The sequence below is a fragment of the Enoplosus armatus genome, chromosome 12 (genome assembly GCF_043641665.1).
Source record: "Enoplosus armatus isolate fEnoArm2 chromosome 12, fEnoArm2.hap1, whole genome shotgun sequence".
Taxonomy (NCBI): Eukaryota; Metazoa; Chordata; class Actinopteri; order Centrarchiformes; family Enoplosidae; genus Enoplosus; species Enoplosus armatus.
The window spans coordinates 2,039,130-2,052,664 of NC_092191.1; the positions used below are offsets into that span (position 1 = coordinate 2,039,130).

Consider the following 13,535-nt stretch of genomic DNA (forward strand, 5'->3'; position numbering starts at 1 on the left):
TTGTTTTTATCAGAAGCCAGAGGGATGCAGACCTTTTAGCCACTATGGTGGAAAAATTTAGCATTACATCGGCAGCGAGGGTGAATTGGAAAAAGAGTGAAGCCCTCGCTGTCGGTGAATGGCGTGACGGTCTCCCAGTTCTTCCCCAGAGCCTGGCCTGGAAGAGAGACGGCCTAAAGTACCTGGGAGTGTTTCTCGGAAAAGAAAACATGGTCCAGAAGAACTGGGAGAACGTCACAGAAAAGATTGAAGGAAAACTTTCCAAATGGAAATGGCTGCTCCCTCAAATGTCTTTTAAAGGTAGGGTTCTGGTTTTAAACAACCTTGTGGCATCCCAACTGTGGCACCGTTTAACATGTATCGACCCCCCCTCAGGCCTATTAGCAGAAATACAGAGGAAAATGGTGGATTTTTTTTGGGACGGTCTGCATTGGGTGCCACAAGGGGTGCTGTTTTTAGCCAGAGATGAGGGGGGACAGGGCCTCGTCCACCTGGCCAGCCGAACAGCCACTTTTAGGCTCCAATTTATACAAAAATATCTAACAGGTCCAGCAGATTTAGTCTGGAGAGACGTGGCCAGCTGCATTCTCAGACGTGCTAACAACCTGGGGCTGGATGCTGCTCTGTTCTTAACTGATTTAAAACTTTTAAAGTTAAGTGGGCTGCCTCCGTTTTATCAGGGTGTTTTTAAGTCCTGGACCCTTTTTAATAAAAAAAGGTGCCAGAAGTCTGACTCTCTGCACTGGTTGTTGAAAGAGCCACTGATACACGGGGCCAGGCTGGATATCAGCAGCAGCGCCACACCCGGCCTGATGGGGGCGCTGTGCAGGTCCAGGACCCTGTGCCTACAGCAGCTAGTGGATGCGGCGGGGCCGGCGCTGAGCGATGCTGTGGCCCTGGGCTCTTTGTTGGGTCTGCGCTCGGTCCGGATGGCTCAGGGGATCCTGGAGCTCTGGAGTCAGAGGCTCTCTGGAGAGGAGAAGAGCCTCCTAATGGACTACAGCCAGGGAACGACCAAACCGGACCCCGCAGACCCGTTTCCGGAGATCTACCTGAGCCCAGGGTTAGGAGACCTGACCGGCCCCCTGCTGACTGTCATTCACCCAAACAAACTGACTTTGCACAGAGCGGACAAAAATACTTTTTATTCCAACTGTGTAAAAAGCACTAACAGAAAAGGACTGAGCAACAGGCCCCCCACTGTGTGGACTAAAAGACTGGCCGGGGAAACCGGACCCAGCCCACAGTGGAGGATTTTGTACAAACCTCCCCTAAAGAAACGGACTGCCGACCTCCAGTGGAGGATTTTACATGGTGCCGTCGCCTCCAATGCTTTTATTTCTGTTCTTAATCCAGCTGTTTTTAACAAGTGTCCATTCTGTGATCTCCGCGAGACTGTCTTCCATGTTTTTACTGAGTGTCAGAGACTCACGGAGTTCTTCACTCTTCTAACGTTGGTTTTTAGTCTCTTTGGTGTGAAGTTTTCTCAGAGTGTTTTTATTATGGGAGCTGGCTACAACAAGACAAACAGAGAGAAGTGGCAGCTCCTAAACTTCCTCTCAGGAGAAGCAAAAATGGCCATATATATAAGCAGGAAGAACCGGGTGGAGAACCGGGAGGGACAGGAGGCCAGGTCAGTCTGGCTCTGCAACATCAGGGCCAGACTGTGGCTCGAATACAGGTTTTTTAAACACATTGGTGATTTGGACGCTTTTAGACAGCGCTGGTGCTACGGAGACATCATCTGTTCTGTTAATAATGATGAATTGCATTTTGCACAGGTTTTTACTGGATAACTTATTTTTAATTAGCACTTTATTGAGTTGTCTGTAAATATGTGAAGTATGTAAATAAAGTGTTTTTGTAAAAATCAAAAAAAATCTCTCTCTCTGTCTCTCTGTGTGTCTCTCTCTCTCTCTCTCTCTGTCTCTCTCTCTCTCTGTGTCTCTCTCTCTCTCTCTCTCTCTTTTCCGATGATGTAACTGGTCCATTAGAGAACACTCCACTTTACTAATCAATTTATCACCCCCCTCACCCCCCTCTCCCCCCTCTCCCCCTCTTTCGACCTCCGGTTAACTCCCTCTCTGTCTTTCTCTTCTTCCATTCTGTCATGTCTCTCTAACACATAATCTGGTGCACACACACACACACACACACACACACACACAGATGCACAAACACTAGTAAAAGTTCACTCTGGAGCAGTGGACTAATATCTGATGAAGGACAAAAGCTGTGCACAGGACTGATTTGACTGAGGAACAATGTGAAGTTCAGCTGGTGATGACACAACCTGAACCCTGCTGTCACTGGTTACTTGGTCTGAGACTGGCAGTCTGGTGCTGGACCTGGAGCTGATTTACGGCCTGAGAAGCAGCCCACAGCAGTGAGGAATGATCCCAACCGAACTGCATTCATCAGCTCATTGGTTCTACAGCTGAAGCCATGGAGGATGTACAGTGTGTAAATGCCTGTTACAGTAATGCACAGTAACAGACAGACAGGAGACAGACGGACAGACAGACAGGGAGCTGTTCATGTGTCTACCAGATCTCCTCTCTCTCTCTCTCTCTCTCTCTCTCACAGCTGATCTCTCTTGGCCTTCAATGTGTGTGTGTGTGTGTGTGTGTGTGTGTGTGTGTGTTCATGCTTCCTTCACATTTCCACACCTATCCAAGCTCTACAAATCTGACTGTGTGTGTGTGTGTGTGTGTGTGTCTGTGTGTGTGTGTGGATGGCTTCATGCCGTTTCGAACACACAACAGCTACTCAAACATTTTCTTCCAAATCCTCTGGACAATTAAACTTCTTGACTTGTGGCATACAGCAGAGACACGCTCGACGGTGCAGGGATCGTATGCACCTCGTGATTATGTTTCCCTGACAAGTCGTGTGAACTGTCGGTCCTCGCTGAGCAGCAACGGTAAAAGTAGCACGACACCATCATGCCAGAAGAAGTCGGGGTGGGCGGATGGTAATACGGAGCGAGTGACTGTTCGCGTCCCGTCTCCAACCAACAGTCAGCGCTGTTCTTTTAACCCTGAAGGCCGTCTTTCCGTGAGCTAACCAAGCAGTTATAGTCACCTGAACGTAACCATAGAGGTGGCAGATCAGAACACTGCATCACTACATATAATACTGGTCAGCTTTTTAAATGTAATATCTTGGACTTACAGTGAACATAATCATCTCAACTCTGACCGCAGCATTTCACATTATAAATAACGTCATCATTAAACTTCAGCAGAAAAGCTCTTACTGTATGACATCATCAGGAAACTCGCATTATCTATTTCCCCATCTAAAGCTGTTGCTTGCACATGGCTGACAGAAGCACACAAACACACATTTTAGAGTCCTAATTTAAAACTTGAAAGTTACATTCAATTTTAAAAGATCAATCAATACAACGCTACCCCTTATAATTGAGTATATCAGAGAGTGAGAGCACCTCAGCGTCAGTAAGATGAATTTGAGGGCAACTGAAATGAGAGGCAGATGTAAAGATTGAGAAGGAAGAGGCAGCAGGAAAAGGTTACTCAACACATTACTTACTTACTTACTTTTACAAAGCTTTTACTGAGAAACCACAGGCACCTTTGACAACACACACACACACACACACACACACCAGACATCAGCGTCAAAGAGAGAGCAGCTGTGTAATGTACCTGATATACAGTATAGTGTTACATCTTTCCCCTAAATTCCCTCTAAAAGCTCAACAATAACACATTAACATGATGCATAAATGACTTGAAACAACAGCAGCGTAACTGTCATCTAGATCAATATGAATGTGGTTGATCAGCTAATACGCTTATAATTCCCTTCCAAGTAAACTGACTGAATCCCACGAAAGAAAAACTCATTAGAACTGGATTATATTTCCGTCTCGTGTGTTGCTGTCGTGTACTTTTTGATGTCACTGTTTAAGTGACAGCACAAAATCCTTTCATCCATCCTTTATTTTTTCTTTTCCATCAAACGGACGGATGTTTGTCACTCAAAGGATTCAAACTCCCAGTTCTCTGTTTCATTCTTTTTGGTTATGATAAGATTTTACACACTGACTGCACTGAAGAAAGGCTGTAAACATTTTGTTAACATTTCATCTGGTTCATGGTGCACAGGCCTCTCTTTAAGCCTGTTCACACATGTAAAATGCACACTTCAGTCATGAGAGGGCTCTTCATTCGATAGTGGGTCGACATGCCTTTTTAAGTGTACTTACACATTTACTCCATGCAGGCAAAACTGCAATGCTTAACACATATATATCACTACCTTTGGTGCTCACAAGGCTTGTTAGACATCTTAAACTGAGCAAAAAAAACTCCACCCTCACTCCAAAGTGTGTTGTAACATTTGGCATTTTTGGATTTGGAGATTTCTGAACCCAAACCGATTGAAAGAGCTGCCTGATGCAAGAAACTAAACAAAGCTTGATGCATATTTAAAATGTAGTTTTCCCATCTGCAAGCCACCATTATCAATATGTACTGGACTTTTCTTTATATATGTATATAGAAGATTTGCTACTCTGGTCATTGTTATGATGCAGTTGTCGCAGATATTAGCTATTATAAACGCTACAGTGCATAAAACCCACATCCAGATACATTCTCACGGAAAGAGTAGTTTTATATCTATTTATTATTTATTATTTATATTTTCTGGAGTAAAAACAAGAGGAACTCAGTACGTCCGATTAGCTGTGATAGCCACAATGACTCAACAGAAAGAAATATATAATCCTGCTGCCTCTTAATAGTCCTCATCAGCAGATAATCCGGGGAAATAAAACGACAGAAGTGGACACATTATCGCTTTAGGCTGAAAGCTTCAGCTACATCAGCTCTTATGTGTCATTAACAGAAGAAAGAAACAACAATAAAACAGATAGCATCAGCGTGTATTGAGTTCTTACCTTCACTGGAAGATCCTGATAGGTCGATAACCACGTACACCTTCCCCTCGGGCTCCAGGTCAATCTGCAGACAGAGAGGTGAGAAAGAAGGAAGGGAGAGAGAGAGAGAACAAATATGAGTTAAAACAATCAGCTTTAATTGATCTTCAAGTCTTTGTAGCTGATATGGTGCAAAGTGCATGTTGTCATAGCAACTGTGCAGAAGAGAGTCGCTGATACATTTGCAGACACGTTATTTTAGGCAGTCATGGTATTTTCTGTGTTGTTTGCTGAGTTGAAAATGCTTCATTAAACTATAGATGTGCCCTATGCTTCTGTACTGGGCAGGAAGTACTCAACGCCTTGACATTTTATCCAAGAGAACTCTGTTAGGTATTCAACCACTACTGCTCTTATGAGTCTTACACCAGGTGAAGCTTTAGATACACACTTAACTGAGACCACGCAGAAACCTCCAGTGTCATGTTTCAGCTTTTTAGAAAGACGGATGAAGCTGGTGGAAGAGAGGCTAGCAGGAATCTTCTTTAAGGCTAAAATCATCTCTTCTTACAATTTGTGAACTACAGGAATAGAAGAAATCGAAAGTCAAAAATGTTTTACAGCAAAAGAACATAACGCTGGCACCTCTACCATTGAACTAGCCATTACTGCAAGCGTATTCATTCTGAGCACTGGCACAAGCTTTACTGCAGCTACTGATTATTTTCCCTATTGATTCATTTCCAATTCCAAAATAAGTTGCGTAAAATTGCTTGTTTTTATCAACAGTCCAAAACCCAAAGATATTCCGTTCGCTATCGCAGACGACAGCTCTGTCAATATGATTATTTCACGTGATTTTGCAAACATTTTCCATAACCTGCTATATATTGTTATCGGAAAAGAACTCATCTAAAGCCATCCACCCACTCACCACCACCACGGACGTGTTGCCAACCTGTGGGAAAGTGCGTGATTGTAACATCCTGTTTGGCCGAAATCTCACAGTATCACTTGCAACACGGCGGTAATGTGGTAACATGTAGAAGGAAGAAGGTTGGAGAGAAAAAAACACACACTGTGGTGTGTGACTTACAGAGAACTGGAGGTTGACACATATCCTGTCACACACACACACACACACACGTCATATATACACCTCACACACACATATGGAGTCTGAATGTGCTATTGAGTGTCTGCACGTGTGTGTGTGTGTGTGTGTGTGTGTGTGTGAGTAGGCCTGAGTGCATTTGAGCTCATCTCATGAAAGCAACTGGGCATCGGCCGGGGGCTCACAGAGTCTCTACCAGCAGCTTGCACCACCCACAGCGTCTATAATCCACCTTTGCACACACACACACACGCAGTGAACAGTACTAAGTGAGGACTTGGTGCAGTGAAGGCGAACAGGCGTGGGTTCAGTAATGTATACAGTAGGAGATGGAAAGCAGAAAGAGAGACGCATGAGGGGGAGGACAGAGAAAGTTTGTGGGCTCGTTCCAATGTGAAAGTGCCTGATTTTTTTTGTTAACACACTCTTCATATCCTGCTTGTTCCAGGACCGGCACATTTTTTGGGGGGGGGCTTAATAGATCTTCATTATCAAGCGAGGCTGTACACTGAGAGCATTTTGAGGTTTAACATGATAATTATTCTCATCCATCTGCATTTTCTACTAGAAGGAACGGAAGGAAGGAAGTCGTTGTGGTAGATGGACAGATGAGGGTGGCAGAATATTACCATGACTCTGGCAGAGGAGGAGGAGGGAGCCGGGATTTTATACATTATAAACAAGAAAATCACTTGAACACCATTGAAATTTGGGCTGTTTTTGTTACCAGTGTCATTCAAAGAAAGGGTTAGTGTTGTCTGTCTGTCAGATATGGGGAGAAGAAGTGTAGGTGTATCAACAATTGCGTTAGAGAAGTGTTTTGTTTCTGCATCCACGCACACTAAAATTAGGCTGCGTAAAACAATGTTTTCTGGAAAGGGATGAAGTTGTGATTGGGGCTGATTGTTTGTTCATGTTCAATTTAATAATTAAACATTGCATAAGAATTACGATGAACAGCACAATGTACTCTGTAGTTAAACTGCTTGTTTTAACTACTTGGAGGGCATAATCAACGCTTACAAGAACTGCGAGAGTCTTATCTTGCAGAAGTTACCACATCTTTTAGGTGCTTCAGAGGTGAACACTGTTTCAAATTTACTTTCAAATATCTGGGCATTTTTCAGGGAAACTCTATAAAACTTAAAAATGATAAACTTGAGGACAAAGCTGCTGGCTCAATAGATTTTAAGGCAGCGCTTTGGGCACTGGGATCTTGTTTCTAGGCTTTTGGTCTAATCAGTCGATCAAAAAATAATACATTAAGAAGAGAAGAATATGGTGCACGCATCCTCCTAAAGCTCTGCTCACTCACACAGTACACCCACTTTGAGATAATACATTACAAGATGATTATGACGTCACCAAGAAGAGAAAATAGCAAACAGGCTGTGAGGACCCCAAACATCCCAAACACACACACACACACACACACCACCTCCCTTCCTCTGATGTCACAGCCCTCCAAGCATCAGCTGCTCACTGAGCGTGCTCAGACTCACAGGTGCAGATGTCACTAAATATAGAGCCGGCAGAGGAAGGAAAGGGCCCTTCAGTGTGTGTGTGTGTGTGTGTGTGTCCACGACGGTTGTTGGCGTGTGTTAATTCTCATACACATGGCCGGCACACTGCTCTAGTTTTACTCCTCCCTGTTTATCTGAGAGCTGACGGCTGTACGCACACAAAGGTCAAAGGTCACAAGAGGGGCACGCAGGAGCGATTAACTCTGGCAGAGGAGGAAGAGGGAAGATGTGTGTGTGTGTCAGCATGTATACGCAGAGTATTTCTTTTTACAAAGTTTTGCTTCAATACATACAGGGCACACTACTTCCTGCGGTGACAGTGTGTGCTGGCACTGGATGTAAACCGTGGTGTGCAGAATTGTCCAGTATGGACATCATTCCTTGAGATACTGGGCTGGTTAAAACCATGGACACTGTGCTCAGCATCGTCTCTTTACCTGAACTTGTCACATAAACTTGAAAATGAGATGATATAACAGCTTTGTCTGCAGTGCACTGTGTAGCAAGTCATATTAAAATAAGTAATAATCGACAATTCAAGGAGTCCTGTCAACAGTTTTACAGATGTGTCTTTTACAGTGGTGGTCTGTGGCGACACTAGTTGTTGTGCTGAAGGACTTTTTAGTCTCAGTACCACAGTTGGCCACTGGGCAAGGCTGGCTCACAGTACAAAAACCAGCTCCATTACTATGTCCATGGCTACACTACACGTGACACTGATACTGAGATACACAGAGATCCAGCAGCAGTTAACACCCATATCTGACTATTAGCCTTAACAGCGTGGCAAGAGGAGACTTACCCTAACTCTACCCTAACCTAAACCTAACCTTACACTAACCTTCAGCATAAAATGTAATGATTTACGTTATGGGGACTTGCCTTTTGCCCCCAAAAGGAAGTGACTGGGTAACAGATTTATGTCCCCACAACACAAGTAATATATCTCCACACACACACACACACACACACACACAAACACACACACACAGAGGCAAATTAAATTGCAGGCATTAACTCAATAGAGCAGGTTTCCCTCCATCCGCCCTAATGCATCTGAAGCGTGCGTGTGTGTGTGTGTGTGTGTGTGTGTGTGTGTGTGTGTGTGTGTGTGTGTGTGTGTGTGTGTGTGTTGGTCATGGCTCTGAGATGATCAGTTACTCTGTTCAATATTGAAATGCCAGGGTTATTCATCACAATTAGTTATACATTAATCTTTGTGGAAACAACACATTTATTGTACTTAAATCTGACTGTCACCATGAATGTAACTAACAAGTAAACAAAGCTTCAGATGTAAACAAAAACTAATTCAACTGTCATAAATAACAATGCCACCACAGCATGTTACCAATCACAAAAGATTGATCCACACACACACAACATGCACTTTACACACAGTAAAAATGTCAATTCAAGTTGACTGAAGCCAAAGTGTGATTACTGTGTGTGTGTGTGTGTGTGTGTGTGGTGACAGCTCCTTGTGATTTCGACTGGCCCAAAAATAAAGGTCCTTCAGCAAGTGATGACTCCTGTCCACACCTGCCAACTCTGTCACACACACACATACACAGTGGCACACACTATACTCACACAAACATACCCACAGGTTGAAGTGAAAGCACATGACATCGTTGAACTCTTGGCTCAGATTCACTCTAGACACACTGTACACAAACACAAACACAAACACACACACTTTTTTTAGACTCACTTCTCATCGGACATCTGACATCGATAAAGCCCAGTTTAAAATAAAGAATGTCAGTCTAAGGCTTCGCTCACACGGCAAGCCTCAGGGATCATTGCTCAGATCCGATCTTTTTTGTTTGGCTGTCCACATTATTTTTTAAATCAGATCAGATTCCAGTGTGAAGCGGTCACGGTCCTGAACTGACCCGCGTGCACCAAAGAACAGTAACACGGGAGTAAACGCGCACTAACAGACAAACAGTCGGCGTTTACGGTTTCATTTATAAGTTGATGTGCAGTGGAAGCCAGCAAATACAAGAGCAGCTGATAACGAGGACGAGGATGAGGAGGAAGAGAGCCAAATGTTTTATTGTGGCTTTTTTTGTGAAGCAATGGCTTTGGGGTTTTAATGGATTTCTTTATTTTAAGGCCATGTGAAAATCAGCTCAAATAGGTCTGCTTCTTCATTGGAAAATTGGTAATTGAGATGCAGGACATCACCTGCTGTGTTCGGCTAAACTGACACATAAAGTTTTAATGTGCTGAGACGCAGGAGAGTGTCCAGGCTGTTTTCTGTTTCTTGTTCACCAAAGTGAAAGAGGAGGAAGAGAGAAAGGTTTCATGTGTGTTTCTGTTTTCAGTGTGGACCAAGAAGCTTTAAAAAAAAAAGAAACCTGATATCGTTAAAAAAAAAAAGACGTTTGACACATAAACAGCAAATCCATCAGCGGCATGAAGAAGTCAAGCAACGAATCAAAACGCAGAGAGAGAAAAATCCCAGTGAGAATGACAAAGAGAGAGAGAACAGGGAGGACATTGTGTTTTATCTGTCCTCAGTGACAGAGAGCACACGGCCTCTGTGGACTGACACACTGCAGACCCTTCACAGACACACATGTTTGAACTACTATACTCGTGAGGACCTCATTCTGCAACTTTACCAACACCAACCCTTTCTAGGGCTGGGTATCGAGCTCACATACGATATCTGACTTTCTGTGCAGATGCCAAAGTGATACTCTGCCTACATACATTTAAGTCTGACATAAGCAAAAATATGTTTTCAATCAAGCTCTTATACAAAAGAAAAAGTAAAGAATCTGACACTTTTGAACAATTTTTGATACTCCACATTTCTGTTGCTACCAAAATAAGTTTGAGGTTTAATACCAAGCAGTACTGCAGTATTGTACATATTCAACTAGTGTTGTCTTTCATACAGTTGGGGGACTTGAGAGAGAGAGATTAAAGTCAAAGCAGGGACACTCTGTCTTTTAGTCCCTTGTATGGTTCAAAAATGCTGGATCATACACTCCCATATTGCTGCCCTTTGTTAGAATCTCCCTGCCTGGTACTCCACATGTGCAGTTTGTAACGCAAAAAAAATGTGTAGCCTCCAAGCCAAAGATGAGATAAACGCTAAGACACAATGACATCATCAGGGTTACTTTCTCAGGCTTGACAAAACTCCTCCAGAGCCTGAGGTGACATTATACAACTGTTTTCAAGTAGTACTAACCATGATAATACACTGAGGAGTGCGCCCTTAACCTTAACTTCAACCTTAACCATAAACCTCAACCCTCAAACAGCCTTTGAAGAAGTGAGGACTGGACAAATTGTCCTCACTTTCGAGGACTTTGTCCTCACAAGAATAGAAGTACAGCAGCGCAGTCTATATGCATGCAGAGAGAGAGCCTGCAGAGGAGAGCAGTAATGGATGCACTGAAATGAATACCTGTTACAGTCGACGTGTTACAGTCAGTTTATGACGAACAAATGGACACAAATAAATAAATAAAAACAGCTGAGAGCAGAACAGATAAGATGCAGCAGACACACGCACACACACACACACACACACACACACACACACACACACACACACACACACACAGGCACTGGAGAACAACTTTATACAGCTGGACTCACTCCTGCTGCTAATGCACTGGATTTACTTCAAACAAACCAGAACAGCCCTGAACACACACACACACACACACACTCTCTCTCTCACACACACACACACACACACACACACACACACACACACACACACACACACACACACACACACACTCACACCCCCACGGCCTCCTGTCGGCAGCCACTCATGCCTGTCCTCCTGTTTAGCCGTGTCTGTCCATGCCTAATTTGTCCCTGTTGAATAAGTGATGCAGCAGCATTGTGAACAGGCCAGCTATGGTGACACACACACACACACACACACACACACACACACACACACGTTTTCTGTTTCACTGTCTCATGTGAACTACTAAGACCTCAGTTAGTTGTACTAGTTTTGTTAGCCGTTAGAACTTAATGTCACGTATATTCTTCAACTTTATGACTCAATATCTGTTTTTCTTCCTCTTTGTGGCAAAATATACAAATTCAAGAACAACAAAACATTTGGAGAACCTTAATAAAGATAAATGAGGGTCACACTGTTGTCAGTTTAAAATGATTTTCACCAAATGTTCTGCTCTTTTGGATCAAAACCCTTTCTCTTCCTCCTGCAGCCAGATGACACTGTTCACCAGTTCACAGGAAACAGGCTCCTCTTGTTGACGGTGAAGACATACATGAGAGAACACAAGAGCTTTTGATAATACTGTTGTGTAGTAAGTGTTTGTGTTTAAAATAGTACAAACAGATTCATATCTTCTAGCCTCAAGGATCAGTTTTTCAAAAGCATACCTATAGATTTTCACACGCTCCCTGTTGCAGAGAGTCAACATGAAAAACAACATGCTGCAAATAACAACTAACTGGAAGTTAACCAGTATGTGTACCAACAGAACCGGAGGAGGCTCAGGTGGATGACGACTTTGGGAACTTAAATATGTAAAAAAATGTCCATAGATTTAGCCCACAGCAAATATAGCTGATGTATTTGTCTTATTTCACAATGCGAGTATTTATGTTTTGGTCCATGCCGCAGTCAAAATACAGACAAAACTGGTGAAACAATTTGCAATCCATCCTATTAGATCATCCAAAGTACAGTACAGTGTGAACACGCCTCTGAGGTCCTCTCTGCCAATAGTTGTATGATCTGAAAATGAGCAGCAGTGAGTGTTTCCTTGTGGGTTCACATAGAGATCATAGGCTGAAATAACGGAAGAGAGAGAAGCAGAGATGGAGGAGAAACATGTGCATCAACCTCTAACTGACTCACGGCAGGGTTGATGACACGTATGAGGGCAGACGAGGAGGAGGAGGAGGAGGGGGAGGAGGAGGAGGACACAGGGGAGAGGGAGGCTGGGAGAAGATAGTCAAAGATATTGGTAGAGACACAAGAGGCTAGATGCATAAAACTCTGTACCCACAAAGACAGAAACATGCAGAACGTTTCTAAAGCTATGCCTACACATAGCTGTTCTTTTTAGATAAAAACACATCAACATCAGCGTCTTTGACCCATTAAATTTGGTTGTTAAATTGGGACCAAGATGTGAAAAATAAACGGCTTCAAATGATGATGAATGTCTTTTCTGTACTGCTATTTCTTGTTACTCAACATACAGTGCATGCTGGCACTGATACATCTGAGATAAGCTAACAGCCAGGGTCTAGTCAGTAGTGCTTACATTGAAACAGAATTTACAAAGTGATGAAGATGAAGGATAAAATGAAAAGAACATGAATACTAAAATGTCCACGGAAAAATATCAAACAGACAAACACAGATGCACTTTTGGCAAATTATAGATAACAAGCCAATATTGTTTCATATTAGATTCATACATTCTCACATACATAGTTTTTGTTCATGCATGGAGCCTTTTATTCAAAATGTTTGTGGCAAACAAACATCAAACTTCCCAAAGTTCATTAACACCTTCGCTGCACCTCCTTTATGCTGGACGGAGAATCTGAATGAACAGAGCAGGAAACCGCCGATGAGAGAGACAGCTGCGCTCTATACGTCCATCTCCTCTGTTACACTCTCATAATACTCGTCTTTATTGCTCCCTCACTCTCAGCATGAGTGGAGGAGAGTGGAAGAGGCCGCCCACACACCCACCTGCTTCTACTACGTACAGTCACCATCACACACATATGCACAAACACATGCAGTGGTGTTAACATTTACACCATAACTTGGCTTCCCTCTCCTATTTATATATCTCTCTTTATATCTCATAAACACACTGCTCCACACAAGTATACACAAGTATATATACACACACACGCCAGCCTATAGCATGGCCTGTTCTTGGTCATTTGCCAGTTCTCTTGTACACTGTGATCTACTTGAACATGTTGCCTTAAGGAAATTGTCTCTGGG

The 13,535-nt window shown here is 43.1% G+C and overlaps 1 protein-coding gene across 5 annotated transcripts in view; it reads right to left on the reverse strand.

Moving 5' to 3' along the window:
- The window catches only part of LOC139294723 (protein kinase C epsilon type-like), a 59,235-nt gene that overhangs the window by 33,518 nt on the left and 12,182 nt on the right, over positions 1 to 13,535 (reverse strand). For 4 of the 5 annotated variants that reach the window (XM_070916656.1, XM_070916655.1, XM_070916659.1 and 1 more), the window contains exon 2: positions 4,931 to 4,994. In XM_070916656.1, coding sequence (XP_070772757.1) covers positions 4,931 to 4,994 — 64 coding nt within the window. Of the gene's footprint in view, positions 1 to 4,284; positions 4,296 to 4,930; positions 4,995 to 13,535 lie in introns of all 5 variants that reach the window. The other variant, XM_070916660.1, reaches the window with a different exon arrangement.